This window comes from Centruroides sculpturatus, unplaced genomic scaffold (assembly GCF_000671375.1).
Source record: "Centruroides sculpturatus isolate CEXI.00-Female unplaced genomic scaffold, Cexi_2.0 scaffold263, whole genome shotgun sequence".
Classification (NCBI taxonomy): domain Eukaryota; kingdom Metazoa; phylum Arthropoda; class Arachnida; order Scorpiones; family Buthidae; genus Centruroides; species Centruroides sculpturatus.
Window position 1 is genome coordinate 197,079 of NW_019384587.1, and position 20,067 is coordinate 217,145.

A 20,067-nucleotide genomic window follows, 5' to 3' on the forward strand; every position below is an offset into this window, starting at 1 on the left:
TTGTTCACAAATTTATTCTAATAAAATATTAATATTAGTTTTTGTATTCATGTTTTTCAACTAAATGCTTTTTTTGTTTTTATTATTTAGGAAGAAATCTTCAAAGATGTTATTAATATGGACACTTGGCAAAATATTCTAACCAGTGCTCAAAAATCAAAATTAATGGTAAGTCTATATAATATTTTGTTACATTTTTGAAAATAATAAATACTAAATTTATCATAAGGATCTTAAATAAAATAAGTGCAAAATGAAGTTTCTACTTTTGGCTATTTAAGAAAATAAATTTGCAACTTAATTTATCAAATCCTAAATTAAGTTTTTGGCATCCTTGCCAAAATCTTAATCAGCTGCTGAAACTTAATTAACAAAATACTTTTTACTCAGTGTATTGTCTTTAATGATAAAAATTGATTACAAAATTTATGATTATTTATTATTAAATTTGTTATAACTTAAATTTTTAATATGGTAATGCATTGATTATCTGAAAAATTGACAAACCAAAATGAACTTAAGAGAGTAATAACTCCAGAAATTACAAAATTTTTACATAATTGTCGGCATGTTCCTATTGGCCCGCTATCGAGCTACCCAATAATTAACACTGGAGTTAGGTTTTATTTACATACAGTACAAATAGAAAAGTATGATTAATGAGTCACGTGCTTCTAATAATTCATTTGATGCATTAGAAACAGCATTGTCATAGAAATGCAACCTAAAGCAGATTTTTCAACTCTTGTGACGATCAAACAAACCATAGAATTAGCAGCATTAAAAATGAAAAACTCAATAAAAGTAAAATGTTAAAAAAAAAGAACTGTAACAAATAATTTTTACACAAGTACCGAATTCAAATTTTAATTGGTATGTCATAGATTGCAACGAAATACTAGGGCTTGTTTTTAATATAGATAAATTTTTTCATTATTTATCATTTGTATGTATTAAATTTTTATGCCTTAACTTTTTTATCTTTATACTAGAATTTAATATTTTTACTTTATTTAAGGTATTTATCTTTTTTTATTTTTTTCCTGCTAAGCATGACCAGTTATCTAAAATTGTCCCATCCTGATTATTTCGGATAATCAATGCTCTACTATATTATTTAATTTCTTTTACAAACATTTACTTTTCTTCTCTTCTAATCTTTAATAAAATTAAGTGTCATTTGCTGCAATATTTAATGTAATTTTCAAATTCATATTCTTAATTAATTTTATTTTTTATAGAAATTTTTGCCATCTTTCCCAGAAAATGATGAAGATGAGAAACTCACAACTTTAAAGTAAGTTCACATTAATATTCTATATTTTTCAAAAAGAATGAAATAACTGTTTTGAGATATTTTAATATGTTGCTGAAAATTATAGTGAGATTAATTTTCGCTGGTTGTTGTAAAATTAATTAATATTTAGATAATTTTATTTCTAGAACAAAACAAAGTTTAATGATACAGGTATTCCTCATATAACATGATAGTTATGTTCTGAAAAAATTCTGTGTTATTCGAATCCATGCTATACAAAACAAAGGACTAATGGAAAACATAAGGTTAAGTTCCAAATGTTAGCAAAAGTATACTATTTTTTTTTATCACTAAGAAATATCTTTGTTAACTAAAGCAATCAATAATTTCCAATTAATAATTAACTAACAATCACAATTAAAAGTACTGTATCATGCATTAATATTAATTTTAGTTAAATGAGGGAGTTTTCTTTTTACTAAGTATTGCCATCTTCTGAGCTTTTGTTGATATTGATCAGAAATACCAGCAGCGTCTTCATTTTTTAAATTTTTACCATAAAAATTTTTATGCATGACAAAATAAAAATGTTCTTAACCAAAAATTTGTTCTGGCATGTCGCCTTTGTTCAATCAAGGACCAAGTGATTTATTTTCCAGAATATGTGTTCGAATACCAAATTGTTTGAGACCATGGTACCACTGTATTTTGTTTGTCATTTTTATGAATGATTATTTTCCTACAGTTAAAAAAAAGGTTAAACCTGACAAAAGGCATAAAACAAATTGTAAATTTCAATATTCCAAAATCCGTGGGAAAATTTCAGACAAATGTATGCTTACTTGAATAAAAAAAATATCGAATAAAAGAGTTTGCATTTAAAAGTTGGGAAATTTTGTATGGAGGATTTCCCCAGTTTTTGAACCATGTTAGAGTGAAACTGTGTTGTAGAAGTGCTGTGTTGTATGAAGGTTACCTGTATTTAGTTATAACTAATTGTTCAAATTTAAATTTTTTTTAAGTTTATAAAATATTAGATTGGGAAAATTGGAATAATACAAAGTTTTCATTATAGACAATTGTTTGCTGGCCAGAATTTTAAATTTGGAAATCCTTTATTTCAGTTTTACAAAAAATTAAAGGGTAAGCTTTAATTTTCAGGACTTTTTAAATAACTAAAAGTTTTAATTTTGAATAAAAAGCAAAATGCAGTAATCTGATTTTGCAGCTTAAAATTATTAATAAAAATATAAATAAATGTTAAGCTTATTTATTTTCTAATTTTACTTCTTTTGATTTAATGAATTTATATATTGGCAGATGGTTACTTAGCTCCAGATGTATCAAAAGTTGCCTCTTTATTGAAGAAGGCTCAGTATCGAGAATACAGATATCAACAGCAGCATTATTATTACAGATTACTTGAAAATGTTTTAATTTCAAGAAAGGTTAATTTTACATATATACATAATATCCCAGAATAAATATAATATAGTAAATGCTATTAAAAAATTCCATATAATATAATTATCTGTTTTATTTATGGATAGAATGATATTTTATTTGTTGTGTCTTAATGTATGAAGTTATGATGGAGTGGATCAATTTAATATGGACTAAGTTAATTAAATTATTTTTTGTACAAGCACTATGAAATTAAGAAATTAATATTAAATTTTATTTTTTCTTGTCATTTTATACTGGGTGATCAAATGAGAATAGAATTTGCAAGTAGTAGTATAAGGAATTTGGTGGTGATGTGTGTCAGACTTTGTTATTCCATGAGCTATCTATGCAACAAATAAGATTGTGTGATGCTGAGAGTTACCAAGTTTTACTCACAATATCATCAAACTCCTTATGAGTTCTTTTGTTTGATCACTGTATATTAAAATATGGAAAAGAATTAATTACATTAACTTCATTAAAATCTCTTTATTAATAAAAATAAAACATAAGGTTAAGATAAAACGTGGCATTCAAATTAATCTTACAAAACTATTACAGAAATTATTAGATGCTGCTTCGATGCTTTCCCCTGACAATAATATTAAAATAGAAAATTTTGCACCTAAATTGCGAAATAAATCTATTCAAGAAAGAACTAAATGGAGATATTTCAGTCAGCTTCAGGAAGTCAGAGAGGAATGTGGAGAATTAGACACTTCATCTGAAGATGAAAATTATCCTGGTAATTTAAATTATTTTTTATTTATTATATTATTTTAAATTTATGATTAAAAAATATTATGGCTGCCATTTTAATAAATATGAGTAATTTTGAATTATTTTTATAACAAAGAAATTGGAAAAATTCAGATAGTCAAATTATTTAAACAAAGTTAACTGTTTTCACTAAAGTAAGTTCAGTAATAAGTTTGAAAGGATGACAGATTCAGCAGAATTTAGTAATAATAAAGCAAATCTCTGTTGCATATTAATTGAAAGAACCACAAGTCAATGAACAATAGTAGCTTAAATAATTACAATTAAGTCTTACAATCATAGCAGATAGATCCAATAAAGGAGGCAACAGCAAATTATTATTTTAGTGAAATATTAATATAATATTAGTAGAAACACTTGTATGTCTGAATATAAATTTTAATATTAAATTTAAAAATTAAAAATTAAAGCAATATTCTTTGACAGGTGACAATTTCATTTGTTTTTGGCAACTAAGTTCAATAACATGCTTAAATTCTTTCTGTAGATGAAAAATTTTCATAGTAGAACTTTTACATCCTGTTCTATGTAAAAAATATAAAATGTGAAAGAAACTTATTGATTATAGTGGTGCTTTTCTATAAGGTAATTCCTACATACACCTTTTTGGAAAAGTTTATAATCAAATTTCTGTACTCTATAATTTAGTTTTAGGAAGATGTATACAATAAATTATTTTGCTTAATGATATAATTTAATTGGTATGATGGAAATTCATTCCATTAGCATTAGGAAATCTTAAATTTCATATTTCTTAATATTTTAGTGCATTTGCAAACTAGTATCATAAAGACTAATTTTTTCATTCTCTCCAATTTTGTCTTTCATTATACATAAAATCTATGAGAATTTTCTTTAATGAAATATGTTATTTGAATGTCAGTTTATTATTATTATTATACAGTATTTAGTTGATTATACTCGGTTGATACTGGTGGCTGTGTACTATGCTGGACCAGAGTCAAGGCATAGCAACCAAAACAAAACTAAAATTAAATAAGTGTGTCAGTGTCTGTATTCAGCAATTTCCTAACAATAGGCATGTATTCAATATTGTGGCCTTTTGTAGTGTGATGTATGTATTTCTATTCAATTGTAATGTTCCCAGGCTTTTGTGTAGTATGTGTGGTATCACACCTGTACAGGAGAGAACGACAAGTACAATAAGCACCCTTTCCATCCTCCACAGATGCTTTATTTCTCGGGCGAGTTCTGTGTACGTGCTAATTTTTTCAATGCATGTGTTTTGTACATTGTGAGTGTTTGGAATGGCTATGTCTATAATGTATGTGATTTTATTGTGTTTGTCAATGAGTGTGATGTCTGATCTGTTGTGGTAAATTGTTTTATCTGTGATTATGGCTCTGTCGTAGTACATTTTGTGCATGTTGTTTTCCAATACTGTCTGTGGAATATACTTGTAGTATGGTTCGTGGATGTCTGCCAATTTGTGTTTCTTTGCAAGCTCTTGGTGTATTATATTTGCTACTTGATTGTGTCTATGTAAGTAATCTGTCTGTGCCAAGAGCTTGCAACCAGAAGTGATGTGTTGTATAGTTTCTGGCATGATGTGACATTTTCTGCATGTGTCATTTGTGAGTGTTGTATCTTTGAGTATGTGTTTTCTGTAGTTTTTAGTATTTATGACCTGATCCTGTATGGCAATCATGAATCCTTCCGTCTCCCCAAAGAGGCATCCCCGATCTAACCAGCTGTTTGACGCAGTTTTGTCAACAAAATCCTGGGCCAGGTCGTAAGGATGCCTGCCATGGAGAGCCTTTTGAGCCCATGATTGCTTAATGTTGTCTATGCTTTTTATATGTTGTGTCATGTCTGTATGTTGTGAGTGTAAGTTTAATGGTGTGTTATTTGAGTCTGCTAGAGTTACTGCTTTATGTAACTGTGATGTTTCTTGTTTCTTGTAGAAAAACTCTCGCAGTGACTGTATTTGTTTGTAGTGAAGGTTAACTATGTCAATCAGGCCACGTCCGCCTTCTTTACGTGGAAGGGTTAATCTTTCTGTGGCGGATTTAGGATGATGTTGTTTATGCTTAGTAAGTGTTGTTCTTGTTTTCCTTTGGAGTTGCTCAAGATCTGTGTGAGTCCAATGTATAACTTCAAAAGAGTATGTGAGTACTGGGATGACATATGTGTTTATTGCTTTAACTGTGTTCTGAGGATAGCATTCAACCTACTTTGGTATTTTTTAATTAATCTTTGCTTTATTTGTGTATGTTCTGTTAGTTTGGCCTGTTGGAATCCTAAATACTTGTAGAACTCGCCATTTTCCGTGGATTCAATAACGTCTCCATTTTCAAGTGCAAAATCTTCTTTCTTCAGCATTCCTTTTTCTATGTGAAGTTTTTTGCATTTGTCTAGGCCAAACTCATTTGTATGTCCTTGGTGTATGAATGTGTGATTTGTAGGAGCTGCTGAAGTTGTTTCTGTGTGGATGCATAAAGTTTTATGTCGTCCATGTACATAAGATGTGACAGTGTAAACTGTGTTGTGTTTTTTCATGTCTGATATTGTAGCCATATTGCATGTTGTTTAACATGTTGGATAATGGGTTCAGGGCTAGGCAGAACCAGAGAGGACTCAAGGAATCTCCTTGAAAAATTCCTCGCCTAATGAATATTTCACTTGTTTTTAAGGAAGTGTTACTAACCCTGAGATGTAGTGTTGTTCTCCAGTGCTGCATAGTGTTTTCGAAGAATGCAATGAGTGATGGATGAATTTTGTACATGTGTAAAATGTGTAGCAGCCAACTGTGTGGAATCCCGTCGAATGCTTTCCTGTAGTCTATATATGCCATGTGTATGTTTCTGTGTTGTTCGTTTGCTTGCTGCAGAATGACTGAACCTATGAGTAACTGTTCTTTGCATCCCCTGTGATTTCTATGACAACCTTTTTGTTGTTTTGTAAGAATGTCGTGTTCTTCAACATGTTTGTATATTTTGTTTGTGATACAGGATGTCAATAATTTGTAGTGTTGGAAGACATGTAATTGGTCTGTATTGTGTGGGGTCTGTGGTGGTGTTGTTTTTAGGTTTCATGTAGGTGATGCCCTGAGTAAGAAATTTTGGCATGTCTTGTGGATTGATGATGATGTGTGTTAGATGTTTAGCTAGTTCCTGGTGCAGTGATGTAAACTTTTTGTACCAGAAATTGTGAATGTTGTCTACACCAGGTGTCTTCCAGTTGTGTGTTCTGTTAACAGCATAGTGGATGTCGTATACGTTTATTTCAACACAGGGCATAGTTGGTATGTTGTGCAAGTTTCTGTTCTCCTCCTCGATCCAGCCTGCATCAGCATTGTGTGTAACAGCATTGGACCAAAGAGAAGACCAATAAGTTGTGAATTCTTCTTCTGTTGATGTGCCACTGTTCTGTGTATCAATGTTTGTTTTGGTACTAATTTGTCTGTAAAAGTTTATTTTATTTTAGTGTATCAATGTATTTTGTAATGTGTATGTTGTGATATTCATGTTTTGTGTGTGCTTTGATTTTTTTTGAAAATGTTTTTGAGTTGTTTCTTTAATTTGTGTGTTATGTTGTTTATAGTATATTGTGCAAGCCTGCCTAATTTTTGTCTAATGTCATTTATTTGTGTTTCTATTCTTCTCTGCCCAGGCAGGCTTGTGATAGAATTGTGTTTTGTGTGAATCTGTTTGCAAATGTATTTTCAGTCCATGGTGTGTCACTACTATGACTGCCCCAGCATAAACTAATGTATGAATGTCTGACAGTGTAGAAATTAAATGGATATAATGTGGTAGTAAGTGAGTGTTTACATAATTTAGTGTTTTTCCTACTACCTTTGACATGTTGATTTTCGGTATTCGTGGTCTGTGTAGAATCTGTATCTGTATATTTAGTGAGTGCTTCCTAAAATATAAGTGAGAGTGTATTAACTAAATCTATATCTGTTATCAGTGGTGGATGGGGAAGTGCCTGTAGTATCATTAGTGGTAGTTGTACATGTGCTATTATCAATGTTTGTTGCTGGATTATCCTGACAGGTTACGTGATCTTCATTAATAATATTAAATGTTTCTGTCTGTTGATGTATTTGATCAGCAACCTGTTGTTTAATAGGTTCAAGTGTTGGTTGTGGGATAAGGTTGTTGTGTATAATTGTTCTTTTTTGATTGACAATCCTTTGTTCAGTGACAGTGAGGTGAGGATATTGTTGTGTTAATCTATGGTGTAGTTGTTGTCTATACGCTGTCATGTTTGTTTTAAGTTTTGTGATGGTGTAGTAAGTACAGATGATAAGCTCGTTCATTTCTATTGTCCATTTCATCCGTTGATGTGGTTTTCCATCCTTTCTGGTCTGTGAATGCATTGCCACAGAAATACCAAGGCTAGGTTGATTCCTCACATCTGTTGAGGGCATTGCAGTAGCCATGCTTGGGCCGACACTGCTTTTGCCACCAGTAACCAAGGGAAAATGTGGCTTATTTTTTGAACATGAGCCATTGCCTAATCCATGAATGTGGACCTTGTTAACCCAGGTGACATCCGAGCTGGTATCATACTTACAGGGGGACCTTACGGTCTCAGAAATTCAGTTCGGGATGAGACTTTCAGGTTAGTATACCTCAAGGGTATCCATCCAGAAGAATTGTGAAGCGCACTATCCATAAGATTCCAACAAAAAAAGGCTCTAAAGTTTTAAGCACAGCTCATATACTGATCAATATTACACTATGGCAGCACAGCGAAATGGCTGAGTCTGTAGTAAACTCGCTTGCCATGCGGACGATCTAGGTTCGATCCTACCTTCGGCAAACTTTTTTTTTTCTTTTTAATTGTTTTAAAAATTGCAACAACTTTTAAATAAAGTTAATGACCTAAAAATATTATCAATTAAATCATAAATAATTTTATTTTATTTATGAAATGACTGTTACAACTAATTAAAATGTGAATTAAAAATAATATTTTATTTTTAAAAAGTTGAATAATTTCAAATGCATTTTTAATGGAGGTAAATTAAAAACTTTAATTACCACTTTAACAAATTTTCAGGTAGGGTTTTATTTAATATATATGTTATTATTTTATTTATATATTTTTAATATAAATTATATTCAGTAATATAAAATATATATAAATAATTTTATTTATATAAAAAATTTTTACAATATTGTCTTTATTTGTCAATTTTTTATTTTACATACAAGCACCAGAATGATAATTATCGTAAAAACATTGAAAACAAAAACCCACTGTTGTAAATTTCGAGTAGTCACTTGTTGATAATTCTCTTGGGTTTCAACAAAATGATCACGTATCCAGGAATTGATTGTTACATACTTATCAAATTGATTTCCTCAATTTTTTTATTTCTTCTTCCCATTGGGATAAATAGTCCCTTCTTTTTTAACTGGATACATTCTTTTTTTTGCAATATTTCCATAGTATGTTCGTAAATTTCTTCACCCATCAACATTCCTTCATGAGAAATTGAAGTTGAAGATTCCGATGTAATCAAATTATTTTCAGCAAGCAAGCTTTTGTAATAAATGACTGCATCTTTTAACCTGAACTTCGACATTTCACTGTATAATGAATCTTGACTGATTTCATCTGCAGCTTCTGATACTGTCAATTTCTTCATTAATAGACATTTTCAATTCACAATATTTAAAAATTTTGATAATATTTTGCAGTACAGAATGCTCCAATCTTGCGAAAGTCAAGAATGAACCGGCACATTAGTTTGACTTGTGAGTTTCTAGAGGAATAAGGGTAGTAAACCTGTATATATCGTGTGAGACGCACTACGTAATCTGTTTACTTACTTACAAGTTAAATCATAACCTAACTTCCTAACAATATCATTTTGTCGGATAACTGACAACTTTCACACCTGGGAGCTAATCATTCAGTGAGTTTTCTCAAGTCAGCAGCAAAAGTGACGCTTTCACATAACTTTCTGACCTATCATCTTAAGTTCATCAGTTGAAGATAACAAGGAATTGAAAAATTCTTCAAATTTAAAACAAATATTTTTAACCTTTCCACAGCTTATAATATCTTAAAATGTGTAATAACTTTTTAATGACAATAGTAATTAAAGTTTTAATTTACCTCCATTAAAAATGCATTTGAAATTATTCAACTTTTTAAAAATAAAATATTATCTTTAATTCACATTTTAATTAGCTGTAAGAGTCATTTAATAAATAAAATAAAATTATTTATGATTTAATTGATAATATTTTTAGGTCACTACCTAAAGATTGTAACGAATAGTATATACCATCTCAGGCCGAATACCAAATATTCGGCCAGGAGCTTGGCTGAATAGCTGAATATTCGGCCAAACTATTCGGCTTCATTAACACACTACGAAAATTGGCACGCAAACTGCATTATGGCAAGGACCCTGCTTTCTATTGGCCTGCTGTCACTATGCTTTGCCAATCGCGTTAATTCTTGTCAGTTGTAGCAAACAGACAAGAGCGTCATGGCAGTATGTGATAAATGATGATATCAAATGTGGATAACAATGAAATGACCTACATGTGTAAATAACAAAAAAAAAAAAAACACAGAGAAGGACCGCAAAAATGTGAAAATTAACATGAAATTGAGTTGATAATATAATCCAGGATATAATCGAACAAGTCGAGGCAGCTTATTGGTGCGAAATTCGCGGCCGTCAATGCCAAATAATTGTTCTCATAGACTTCAGAAAGCTAAATGCTTGTAATGAAAATCACTTAGCGTGCACGGGCGAAAGCCTGGGCCGTTCGGGCTACCAATCTGTCTCGAATCTGTGAAATTGTAACTGTGACTTATACCGATGTCCTATCTGTCTCTTTTCTCCATTATCACCAGGCTATGAGTCACGTAATTGTAAAATGGGAAATCTACGATGGAAAAGTGACGAATCGAAAGTATCGTGAGCGCGTATTATGATGATGCACGTATGTGGACTAGAGCGATAGAGGAAAGAGAAAGGGAAGAGGAAAGACGATCACTTAAAAAGAAGGATAGGCAGGGTCGGACTCTCAGATGTGCGACGATTCTCGAACGAATAGGTGTGTACATGTGCTGACCATTGTAATTATAAATTGTGAATACATGTGACTAATATTATGTTCTTTTTTATTTTGTGCATGTGCATGTTTTATAAGTTATAAATAAATATAAACAAATAACACTAACCCAATAACATTAAATCTAAATACCAAAATGATTAATTTACTGTGTTTTTGTTATTTCTTACTCCGGATTTTAGGTATTCGGTATTCAGCTGAATAGTGAGTAAATATTCTGTATTTGGCCGAATACCGAATAGTAACCAAATATTCGTTACGTCACTATTTTTAGGTCATTAACTTTATTTAAAAGTTGTTACAATTTTTAAAACAATTAAAAAAAAAGAAAAAAAAAGTTTTGCCAAAGGTAGGATCGAACCTAGATTGCCCATGTGGCAAGCGAGTTTGCTACAGACTCAGCCATTTTGCTGTGCTGCCATAGTGTAAAATCAATCAGTATATGAGCTGCACTTAAAACTTTAGAGCCTCTTTTTCTCAGAATCTTATGGCTAGTGCGCTTTACAATTCTTCTGGGTGGACACCCTTGAGATATACCACTAACATGCAAAGTCTCATCCCAAACTGAATTTCCGAGACCACAAGGTCCCCTTGTTAGATCTGGTTACTACCATGATTAAAAATTTTACAGAATGTAGGTGTGGTCACTCAGCTTCATTTCTCTTCATAGACCTTACTGGCATGGGTGTCCCTACTAGGAGCTTGTGCTCCAGCCTGCATTGCATTGCCTTATGGATCAGTAAAATTACTGGTCTCTCCCACTATGACCAGGTCGTGACCACGGGAGAGTTATTATTATTTATTTTTTGTTTTTTAATTAATACATTAATACATGATAAAATTTGACAATGAATATATCTTAATTACTGTGAGATTTATTTAATTTGAAATTTAAATATATGGAAATAAGAAATTTTAGCAAGAATAATTGTATAAATGCACAAAAAATTTTAAAATTTTGTAAGAGTAATTTTGAATAATTTATTTTTATATATTACCTTTTTTCATTTATTTATTTAGAAGGTAGCCCTCCAAAACTGACACGCAAATTGAAGAAACAAGTTCAGAGTCTCGAAGCATCTTTAAGTCCCGATATGCATAGAGTTGTATCTACTGTAACTCCTGCTCCAGGGTTTCATGATGGTGGTAAGAAGACAAAAATTCTTATATGCCAAAGACATAAATAAGCTGCAGAAAAATAAACATTTTTATCCAATAAATAATGTAATTACATTTGTGAGTCAACCGGGGGTATAGAATACTGTGATTTGACACCACTTATTCGGTTACTGATTGTTGGATCAGTTCTCGGTTGTCTACAAAGATGGCTATTACTCTGAGTGTTGGAGAGACTTATGGTTGGAGTGAGGAAAAGAGGGCAGAGACTTACGATCGCAAGATCTTATTTCCTTGTCAGGCTCCCGACACCAGATAGTCAATGTCGCATGCTATCACATGTAAAATAGTAATATCGAATGTACATAGGGATTACAGAGGCGTAAAATTCACTCATTAAGGAGATTGTATTATAAATCAAACAATAACATTTAATATAATGAATAAATGGATAAATATAGATAAATGGTCAAACCAAATACAATTTCTCTGAAGAAGCAATTACATGGAACTATTCTGATAGGTCGAACTATCTACCTTATCTCTACCTTATTTCTACGTATCTCACAGAGAGAGTTTACAATATTTCTACAGGTTATACTACCTTAAATAATTCTTTTCTCTTTCCAATATTTTCATGTATGAGAGGAGGGTCTTCTATGGATGTATAGCACTTCGTATGGTTAATTCTGTTAGGTAGAAACAGCACTCATTTGTATGGTGCACTGCTATCAATTGTATGGTCAGTACTGCTTCCGATGAACTTCCATAATTTGTATGACGAATTCAGGTCTTGTTGAACCTCTGATGAACTGCCCTGAATGACAGGAAAAATCTCTTTTATATCGGCCTCCTCAGAAGGCCCAGTAACGTGTGCAAAGGCTGCATTTTTGACTCATCTCATGAGTCGGCCGAAGGAAAGGAAATCAACTTCCTCTCTATAACGAAAGTACTTGACATCTGTTTTTCAAATAAATTCATTAAAGTTTTTAAATTTCTATTTAAAACTTAAATTGATCTTTTTTTTTTTCTCTAATTTCTTTAAAATTGACTCCCCCCTTAATTCTAGATCTCACACATTTAACACAAATATAAATTGGAAAATTTAAATAATTGAAGTATAAGAAACATGTTGAATATTGGAAAAAAAATGGTAAACTGATTTAGCATAATTAATTTCTTTTTGTTGTTTTAATAAAAATGATTATATAAAGCAGGAAAATAAATACTAACAATGCATAACAATGCAATGATAATTAAAAATTAGTATATAATTTTGATTGTATGTAAATAAGTGAAATAAGCTTTTAAGGAATATTATTTTTTATAGGACCTAATAAACCTCTAAATCATTCTTTGGCTATGTTTGAGATGACAGAAGAAAGATATAGAGAAATGCTACTGAGGCATAAACGTAGGAGAGAAGAAAAAGAGGTAATGTTTTCTTTTAAATTATTATATTGTTTTGTGGAAAAAATTAGATTTCAAGAATGTTTTCTGTGAGATATGCATGCTTCCATAAAATCTTACTGTTTTTACTGAGTTATGCAATCAATAACAGTTTCATTCAAGTGTAAGTGATAATAAATCTAAATATTCTGGAGCAAAAGTAATTATAACTATTGAATCAAATACACCACTTGTCAGAAAAGTTCCAGGATAAAATTTGTTAAAAATAGAAAATTGCAATTACCAAGTAATGATCCTAGCTCCTGGCAAAATAGTCCCCTCAGCTACTTATACACAATTGCCAATGTTTCTGGAGGTCTTGGAGGCAAGCAGAGAAAGCTTCAAGTGTGATGCTTATTAGCTCATTTGTCACAGTCCATTGGATGTCTGCAATATCTTGATGAAATGTCAGTAGCTTTTTCACTTGCAGAAACAAGAAAAATCACACTTTTCTGACAAAGGGTTGCAACTGAAAGGGACGTTTCGTCATAATATCGCAAGAAATGTTGGCGATTGTGTATAGATAGCTGAGAGAACTACTTTGCCAGGAGCTAGGATCATTACTTGGTAATTGTAATTTTCTATTTTTTACAAGTTTTGTCCTGGAACTTTTCTGACAAAGGATGTATCTAATTTGCAGTTTAATAATAGTATTATATATAGTTTAGCACTGACATTTTATAGTACATTTCAATCAAATATTGCATTATATGTCAATTTATGATTATCATTAACTTATAAGTTCTTTGTAATCTTTGTAATTTAAACTACTATATTAATAGTTTTTGTATAATTTTCTTCTATAGATAAGTTAAAAACTTTTTCTGTTCATAAATAGAATTATTAATTTGTTTATGGCTATCTGGCTATTTCATAAATAATTAAACAATAGAAATACCATTCATAGAGCTACAAAGCATAGTTTATTTATATATGTAATATTCAAAATATAGTGAATAGTTTTTGCAATTGTAATAAAAGAATTTTTTTATATCAAACTTTAAGTATTATATATACTGGTACATAATAAAAAGTAACAAGCATAGGTTTATACCATAGTCAGTAGATGTGTAGAATTTTAAAATCTCATTTTTATTGAATTTAACAATAGTTAAAATATCTTAATTTATTTTTCCATTAAAAATAATGGGAAAAGAATTAATTAGTTCCCAGACCCTAAACAATATTCATTTTGTTAAACATAAAACATCAAATACACATAATTTAAGGTGAAAATAATGCAATTAAATGCACTAATAATAAATTAAAACACAAATAAAATAGATAAAATATGTAAATACCATATATTGAAATGAAATTTGCATTTACTGTTCACACACAATTGACTTCGGCATCTTAAACATGGCTGCCAGATCCGTCCCATGTGTACTGCTTTTATGTTTTGTGACAAGTTCCTTTTTCATTTCAATTGTCATTATTACAGCCCTCCTCTTACTTGTTATATTTCCTTGCTTTTACACACTTTTTGGATGCCATGATTAATAAGTAATGGTGATATTGAGTTGAAAAGAAAGTTCTTGTATCTTTTTTACCAGGTTTTGTTACTTAACATAAATGTATGATAATTATAACAGTTGTGAAATTTAACACGTTATTGCTAATTCGAGGGTTGCTCTTCATAGCGGGAAAATCCTGCTTGCTGATATTTTTATTAAAGTGGTGATAAAAATATAATAATGGCAATAAAATCATAGTCCACTTGTTTTGGCATCAGTGTGAAATCAAATCACAAATCATACTTCGGGAAAAACAACAAAATGTTGAGCTTCCATACAATGGGTTCTCGTGTACCCTACAACTAGCAATTTCATGACGTCACGTGGCAAGTTCAGGAAGGAAAGTAGGAAGTGACATTGAGAACAGAAGGCAGTTTTGTGCAATGCCACCCAGTGTTTTCAGATTGGATTTTTTTATCAACTGACAGAAATTTTGGGTCATTTTTTGGGATGACTTTTTTCACTTTGATTTTTTTTTCAGTAGAGTAAAAGAAAAATTTTAACACGACAAAACTTGTGAAATATTGTTTAAACATTGTAATCAAATGTGTTCAGAATTATTCATTAAAAAATTATTCAAAAATGATTCCTATTGCTAACAAGGGGATGGCCAGATGGTCTGCACTCTGATTCAAATGAAAAATGTTGGACATACTTGAAAAGTGGGTCCTCTTACTTGGACAAGGAACTGTGTTTAAGGCTATGTGCTCACCAAGTTTTGTTCACATTGGAGACCTGAATGTTTGACCCTCTCCTTGTGACAGTTTAAAATGTTACTTTTGCTTCCCAGAAGACACACTGATAAGGCTACCAGCACCTGCATTAATTAGTAAGTAAAATTGGTGGTGAAAAAAAATTTAAAACTGGTGAAATGGTGGCAATATTTTAAGATTTTCCAGAGTAACCTCTGCCAATTTGAGATTGTATTCTTAGTTCAGAAGCTTATTTTATGCTTTGAGTGCATTTTTTCACTGCACATTTAATTTGTACTTTGAAGCATTGTGCAAACTCCAAAGAAAATTTTTGTCGAATTTATTGTTTGAACTCAAATATTTTGAAGTTAGTCATTTGAAGTATGAGGTACTATTATATTAGTAATTAATTCATATTAGCATAATTTTCCCATATTTCTGTTACGCTATAATTCTTATTAAACCTCCTGATTAATGCTTAAACTGATTTCGTTTTAGGATCATCCCGAATTGGATACTTCCAACATCTCGCTTGATGACATAATTGCCCGTACAAATTGTATAAAGCGTTTTATTGGTAAAGGTAATTATTAGCATTTATCTGTCATTGAAATGTCTCATGAGCTTTATTAAATTTTGAATATTGAAATCTGCAAACTTATATTCCATTTTTTATAAATGTACAGTACATATCTAATTTTTTCCCAATATCCAAATTCTGATAACCTTAATAAGAGGTAGAATTTATACTTTATATGAATGAATTTGGTTTCATTTTCTACAAATCACAAACATATAGATTCATGTTTTAAAAATATATAATAATAAAATAAAATAAATATAATTTATGCAACATTTAAATAGCACATAATCTATTAATTAATTAATTAATTAATTACAAAATATTTTAGGCAAATATAATTATGAAGTTTATTAATTAGTTTGTTTACTTTTATAATAGACTTATTTCCAAAGAAAAAGTTAAAATGCCAGGATGGTATGGAAAAGAAACAGAAATTGTTGGGAGTGGGAGTGGGTGATATGCAACTTTCACCTTCGCATTCTCAGTTGCAATCGATTGGAGATGAAAACATGTTGGGGACGTCTCATGGCGTGGGACTTACCACTCTTATGAGTGGAGATGCCGCTCTAGATGATGTGGACGTGGACGTTGGAAGTGACGGAGAGGGGCTTCAGTCTGGACCGCCGAGGTATTTGATAAACTGTAAACTTTTTTTTTGTAGTTAATAGATTAAAATATAAATTGTTTTAATCATTATAAGCTTATAAGGACTAAGAATTACCATATTTACTCACATATAAGATGAGGTTTTTATTCATTTATCACAGCTTCAAATTCCTAGGTGACAAGCGAAAGATTCTTTGCATTTTGCAATTAATTTTTATGAACTGCATATTTGCATTTTTTACCAGATGCATATCGTCATGTATTTTAAAACAAAAGTATTTTATCTATGTCGTTTGAATCATTCTTGTATATTGTCAGGAGTAAAGATGAATAGCAATAGGAAAATCAAAGCTTTTGAATTGAATTGAATTCCAAATTGAAATTACAAAATCACACAGGAGCACAATTTATGTTTTAATCCATTCCCACATGAAAACAGATGATTACTTGGAAATCAGAATTCGGAGAAACTCATAAGTGTAATCGACAGAGAGTGGATTTGACTGTTTAAGAATTGGCAAAAAAAGGTTCCGGATTGTCCAGTTTTACATGAACAAATTATGTTGTCGATTTTACAAGGTTTTTCCTTAAGGTTTAAAATGCCAGTAATTTTTGCTGGATAATGTGTGCATTTACATTCATTTGATATTTTACTTGTGATTACATGAAATAAAATTAGAATTGTATTAATAAATCTAATTTTCTTTATTTTGATCTTTAAAGTCACATCTTGTTCTATAAGCGAGGTCGTCTTATATGTGAGTAAATATTTCAAATAGTTCAAACTTTTTACTTAAGTACTTAATTGTAATTTATATGTATTAGTGTATTATCAACAACAAAAATAATTAGTTTGGAATTAAAATTTTTAAAATAAAATTTGATTATTTGAATTATATTTGAATAATGACATAATTTTTGTTTGTACATATGATAAATATGAAGTGTGTGTTTACTTTAGGTCGGCTACTCCTACTTACCCCAGTTGCTTCTTCTCTCTAGTTAGAAATTTGTTTTATGAAACACCAGAACAGAAAATGTCTGCATCAAAGGTATTTATATAATATTAATAATAATTTAAAGTACAAAGTTTTATACAATATATTGTTGTTGAAAGTATGATATTTTGAAAATTATTCATTCTCTTATTGTATTTTTGTGGAATGACCAACCAGGGGATACCAGCTTGTCAGAAACTCTGGGTTACCGGTAGGCCAGTTAAACTGTGACTAAAAAATAAAATTAATCAGATCTAACAAAACTAGCATGTTTATTTTTGCATTTTTTAATCAAATTAAAATAAAAAAAACAAAAAAAACACTTTTGTCATTCCATGAGTATTTTACATTGTTAGAAAGAAGACAAAATGAAAACATTAAACATATAATTATAGTTTTTGATCTAACAGTGATAGTTTCACAGTTTTAGAATAAAAAATCATTTATTTTTACACGAAGTAACTTGTTCATTTTTTGAATGCACCCTCTAGAGAGGGATATATAACCTCATTTAAACTGGCATGCTGGCATTCCCTGGAATTAACCAGCATGCCTGTTTTACAATACAGAAATATCTGATTTCATGGTCTCTCCTGGATTCTTAGTTCAGAAGCTTATTTTATGCTTTGAGTGCATTTTTTCACTGCACATTTAATTTGTACTTTGAGAAGCATTGTGCAAACTCCAAAGAAAATTTTTGTCGAATTTATTGTTTGAACTCAAATATTTTGAAGTTAGTCATTTGAAGTATGAGGTACTATTATATTAGTAATTAATTCATATTAGCATAATTTTCCCATATTTCTGTTACGCTATAATTCTTATTAAACCTCCTGATTAATGCTTAAACTGATTTCGTTTTAGGATCATCCCGAATTGGATACTTCCAACATCTCGCTTGATGACATAATTGCCCGTACAAATTGTATAAAGCGTTTTATTGGTAAAGGTAATTATTAGCATTTATCTGTCATTGAAATGTCTCATGAGCTTTATTAAATTTTGAATATTGAAATCTGCAAACTTATATTCCATTTTTTATAAATGTACAGTACATATCTAATTTTTTCCCAATATCCAAATTCTGATAACCTTAATAAGAGGTAGAATTTATACTTTATATGAATGAATTTGGTTTCATTTTCTACAAATCACAAACATATAGATTCATGTTTTAAAAATATATAATAATAAAATAAAATAAATATAATTTATGCAACATTTAAATAGCACATAATCTATTAATTAATTAATTAATTAATTACAAAATATTTTAGGCAAATATAATTATGAAGTTTATTAATTAGTTTGTTTACTTTTATAATAGACTTATTTCCAAAGAAAAAGTTAAAATGCCAGGATGGTATGGAAAAGAAANCTCTGTTTTACTATAGAAATATTGTATTTTATTCAAACATTGCTAGAAAACAAATATATTTTCTTAGTTTATCTTTATGTAAAGCCTAAACAATTCTGAAGGTATATAAAAGTTAGTTTTTGTTTTCATTTGTATAGATCCAAATTTTATTTCTAGTTCCTCTATTATTATATGAATAACTTTACAGTAAACTATTTTAAAATTAAATAGATATAAACTGCATTTACGTAATTATTTGCATTTTTGTTTACTCTTTGTCCTGTGGGTGCTAAGAAGGCTTTTCTTTCCATAGCTGTCTTAGATTTTGCAGGATCCACAGTGAGGAATGTTTGTTTGTTTGTTTAGTTAAGTTATGGCAGTGCAACACTTGGGCAATCTGCCTAGAGAGTATGCTTTCCAGGAGGTCTTTTTAAGGGTAACTGGCTCCTATTCAGGCATTACAGATGTGGAGAAAACCTAGAAAACTCCATGTGGCTGGCCCGTCCTGGCCAGACACAAACTTGTGAACAAACTCCCAGTGTTCAGGGAATGGAACTGCTTGGCCATTGGTGGGTCTGCGAGGAATGAGACCTGAAATATCTGGAATAGACTGCCCATGAAAACTCCTGGGTTTGGTACGTTCAGATTCGATCCCCAGTTCCCAGAGCGGTGGGTTGATGTCATAACATAGCAAGTGCCAAATGATTACCTGTGGTTATTTTCATTGTTGGCTTTAGTGCCATGTGCCTACCAGTGGACATTACTTATATGTCCGGTATCCCTTGATTAATTAATCCCTTGATTTTATTGCATTAATCAAATATGGTGGTACCTTGGTATTTGACCAAACACTCACCTTTGGAACAAGTTTTGAGTTAATAACAAATATTTTTATTTTAATTTTGTCATCCATAAGAAAAGTTTTCTGTGATAAAAATGTGTAACTAATTTAAAAATAAAATGAAACCTTAGAGCTGCCTACCTTTTTTCTGACAAAATTATACTCGATCCAGTTTGGTTTATTTGAATTAATGCATGCAGAACAATCATTGTGTTGGTGAAACACAAAGATTTGTTCCAAGTCCATGAGTTGTTATTTGTTGATATTTAACAATTTCTTCCTGAAATTTTTCTTTATTGACAGCTTTTGGGCATCCTGTACATTTCGTATCCTTTAGTTCAGAATTTCCCA

The 20,067-nt window shown here is 30.4% G+C and overlaps 1 protein-coding gene across 1 annotated transcript in view; it reads left to right on the forward strand.

Annotated features, from left to right (window-relative positions):
* The window catches only part of LOC111624673 (nuclear factor related to kappa-B-binding protein-like), a 60,751-nt gene that overhangs the window by 26,100 nt on the left and 14,584 nt on the right, over positions 1-20,067 (forward strand). The window contains exons 4-15 of the mRNA XM_023367582.1: positions 91-168; positions 1,242-1,297; positions 2,334-2,401; positions 2,579-2,706; positions 3,266-3,449; positions 11,578-11,703; positions 13,004-13,107; positions 15,830-15,914; positions 16,293-16,542; positions 17,482-17,572; positions 18,383-18,467; positions 18,846-18,919. Of these exons, the coding sequence (XP_023223350.1) occupies positions 91-168; positions 1,242-1,297; positions 2,334-2,401; positions 2,579-2,706; positions 3,266-3,449; positions 11,578-11,703; positions 13,004-13,107; positions 15,830-15,914; positions 16,293-16,542; positions 17,482-17,572; positions 18,383-18,467; positions 18,846-18,919 (1,329 nt within the window). The remainder of the gene's footprint in view (positions 1-90; positions 169-1,241; positions 1,298-2,333; positions 2,402-2,578; positions 2,707-3,265; positions 3,450-11,577; positions 11,704-13,003; positions 13,108-15,829; positions 15,915-16,292; positions 16,543-17,481; positions 17,573-18,382; positions 18,468-18,845; positions 18,920-20,067) is intronic.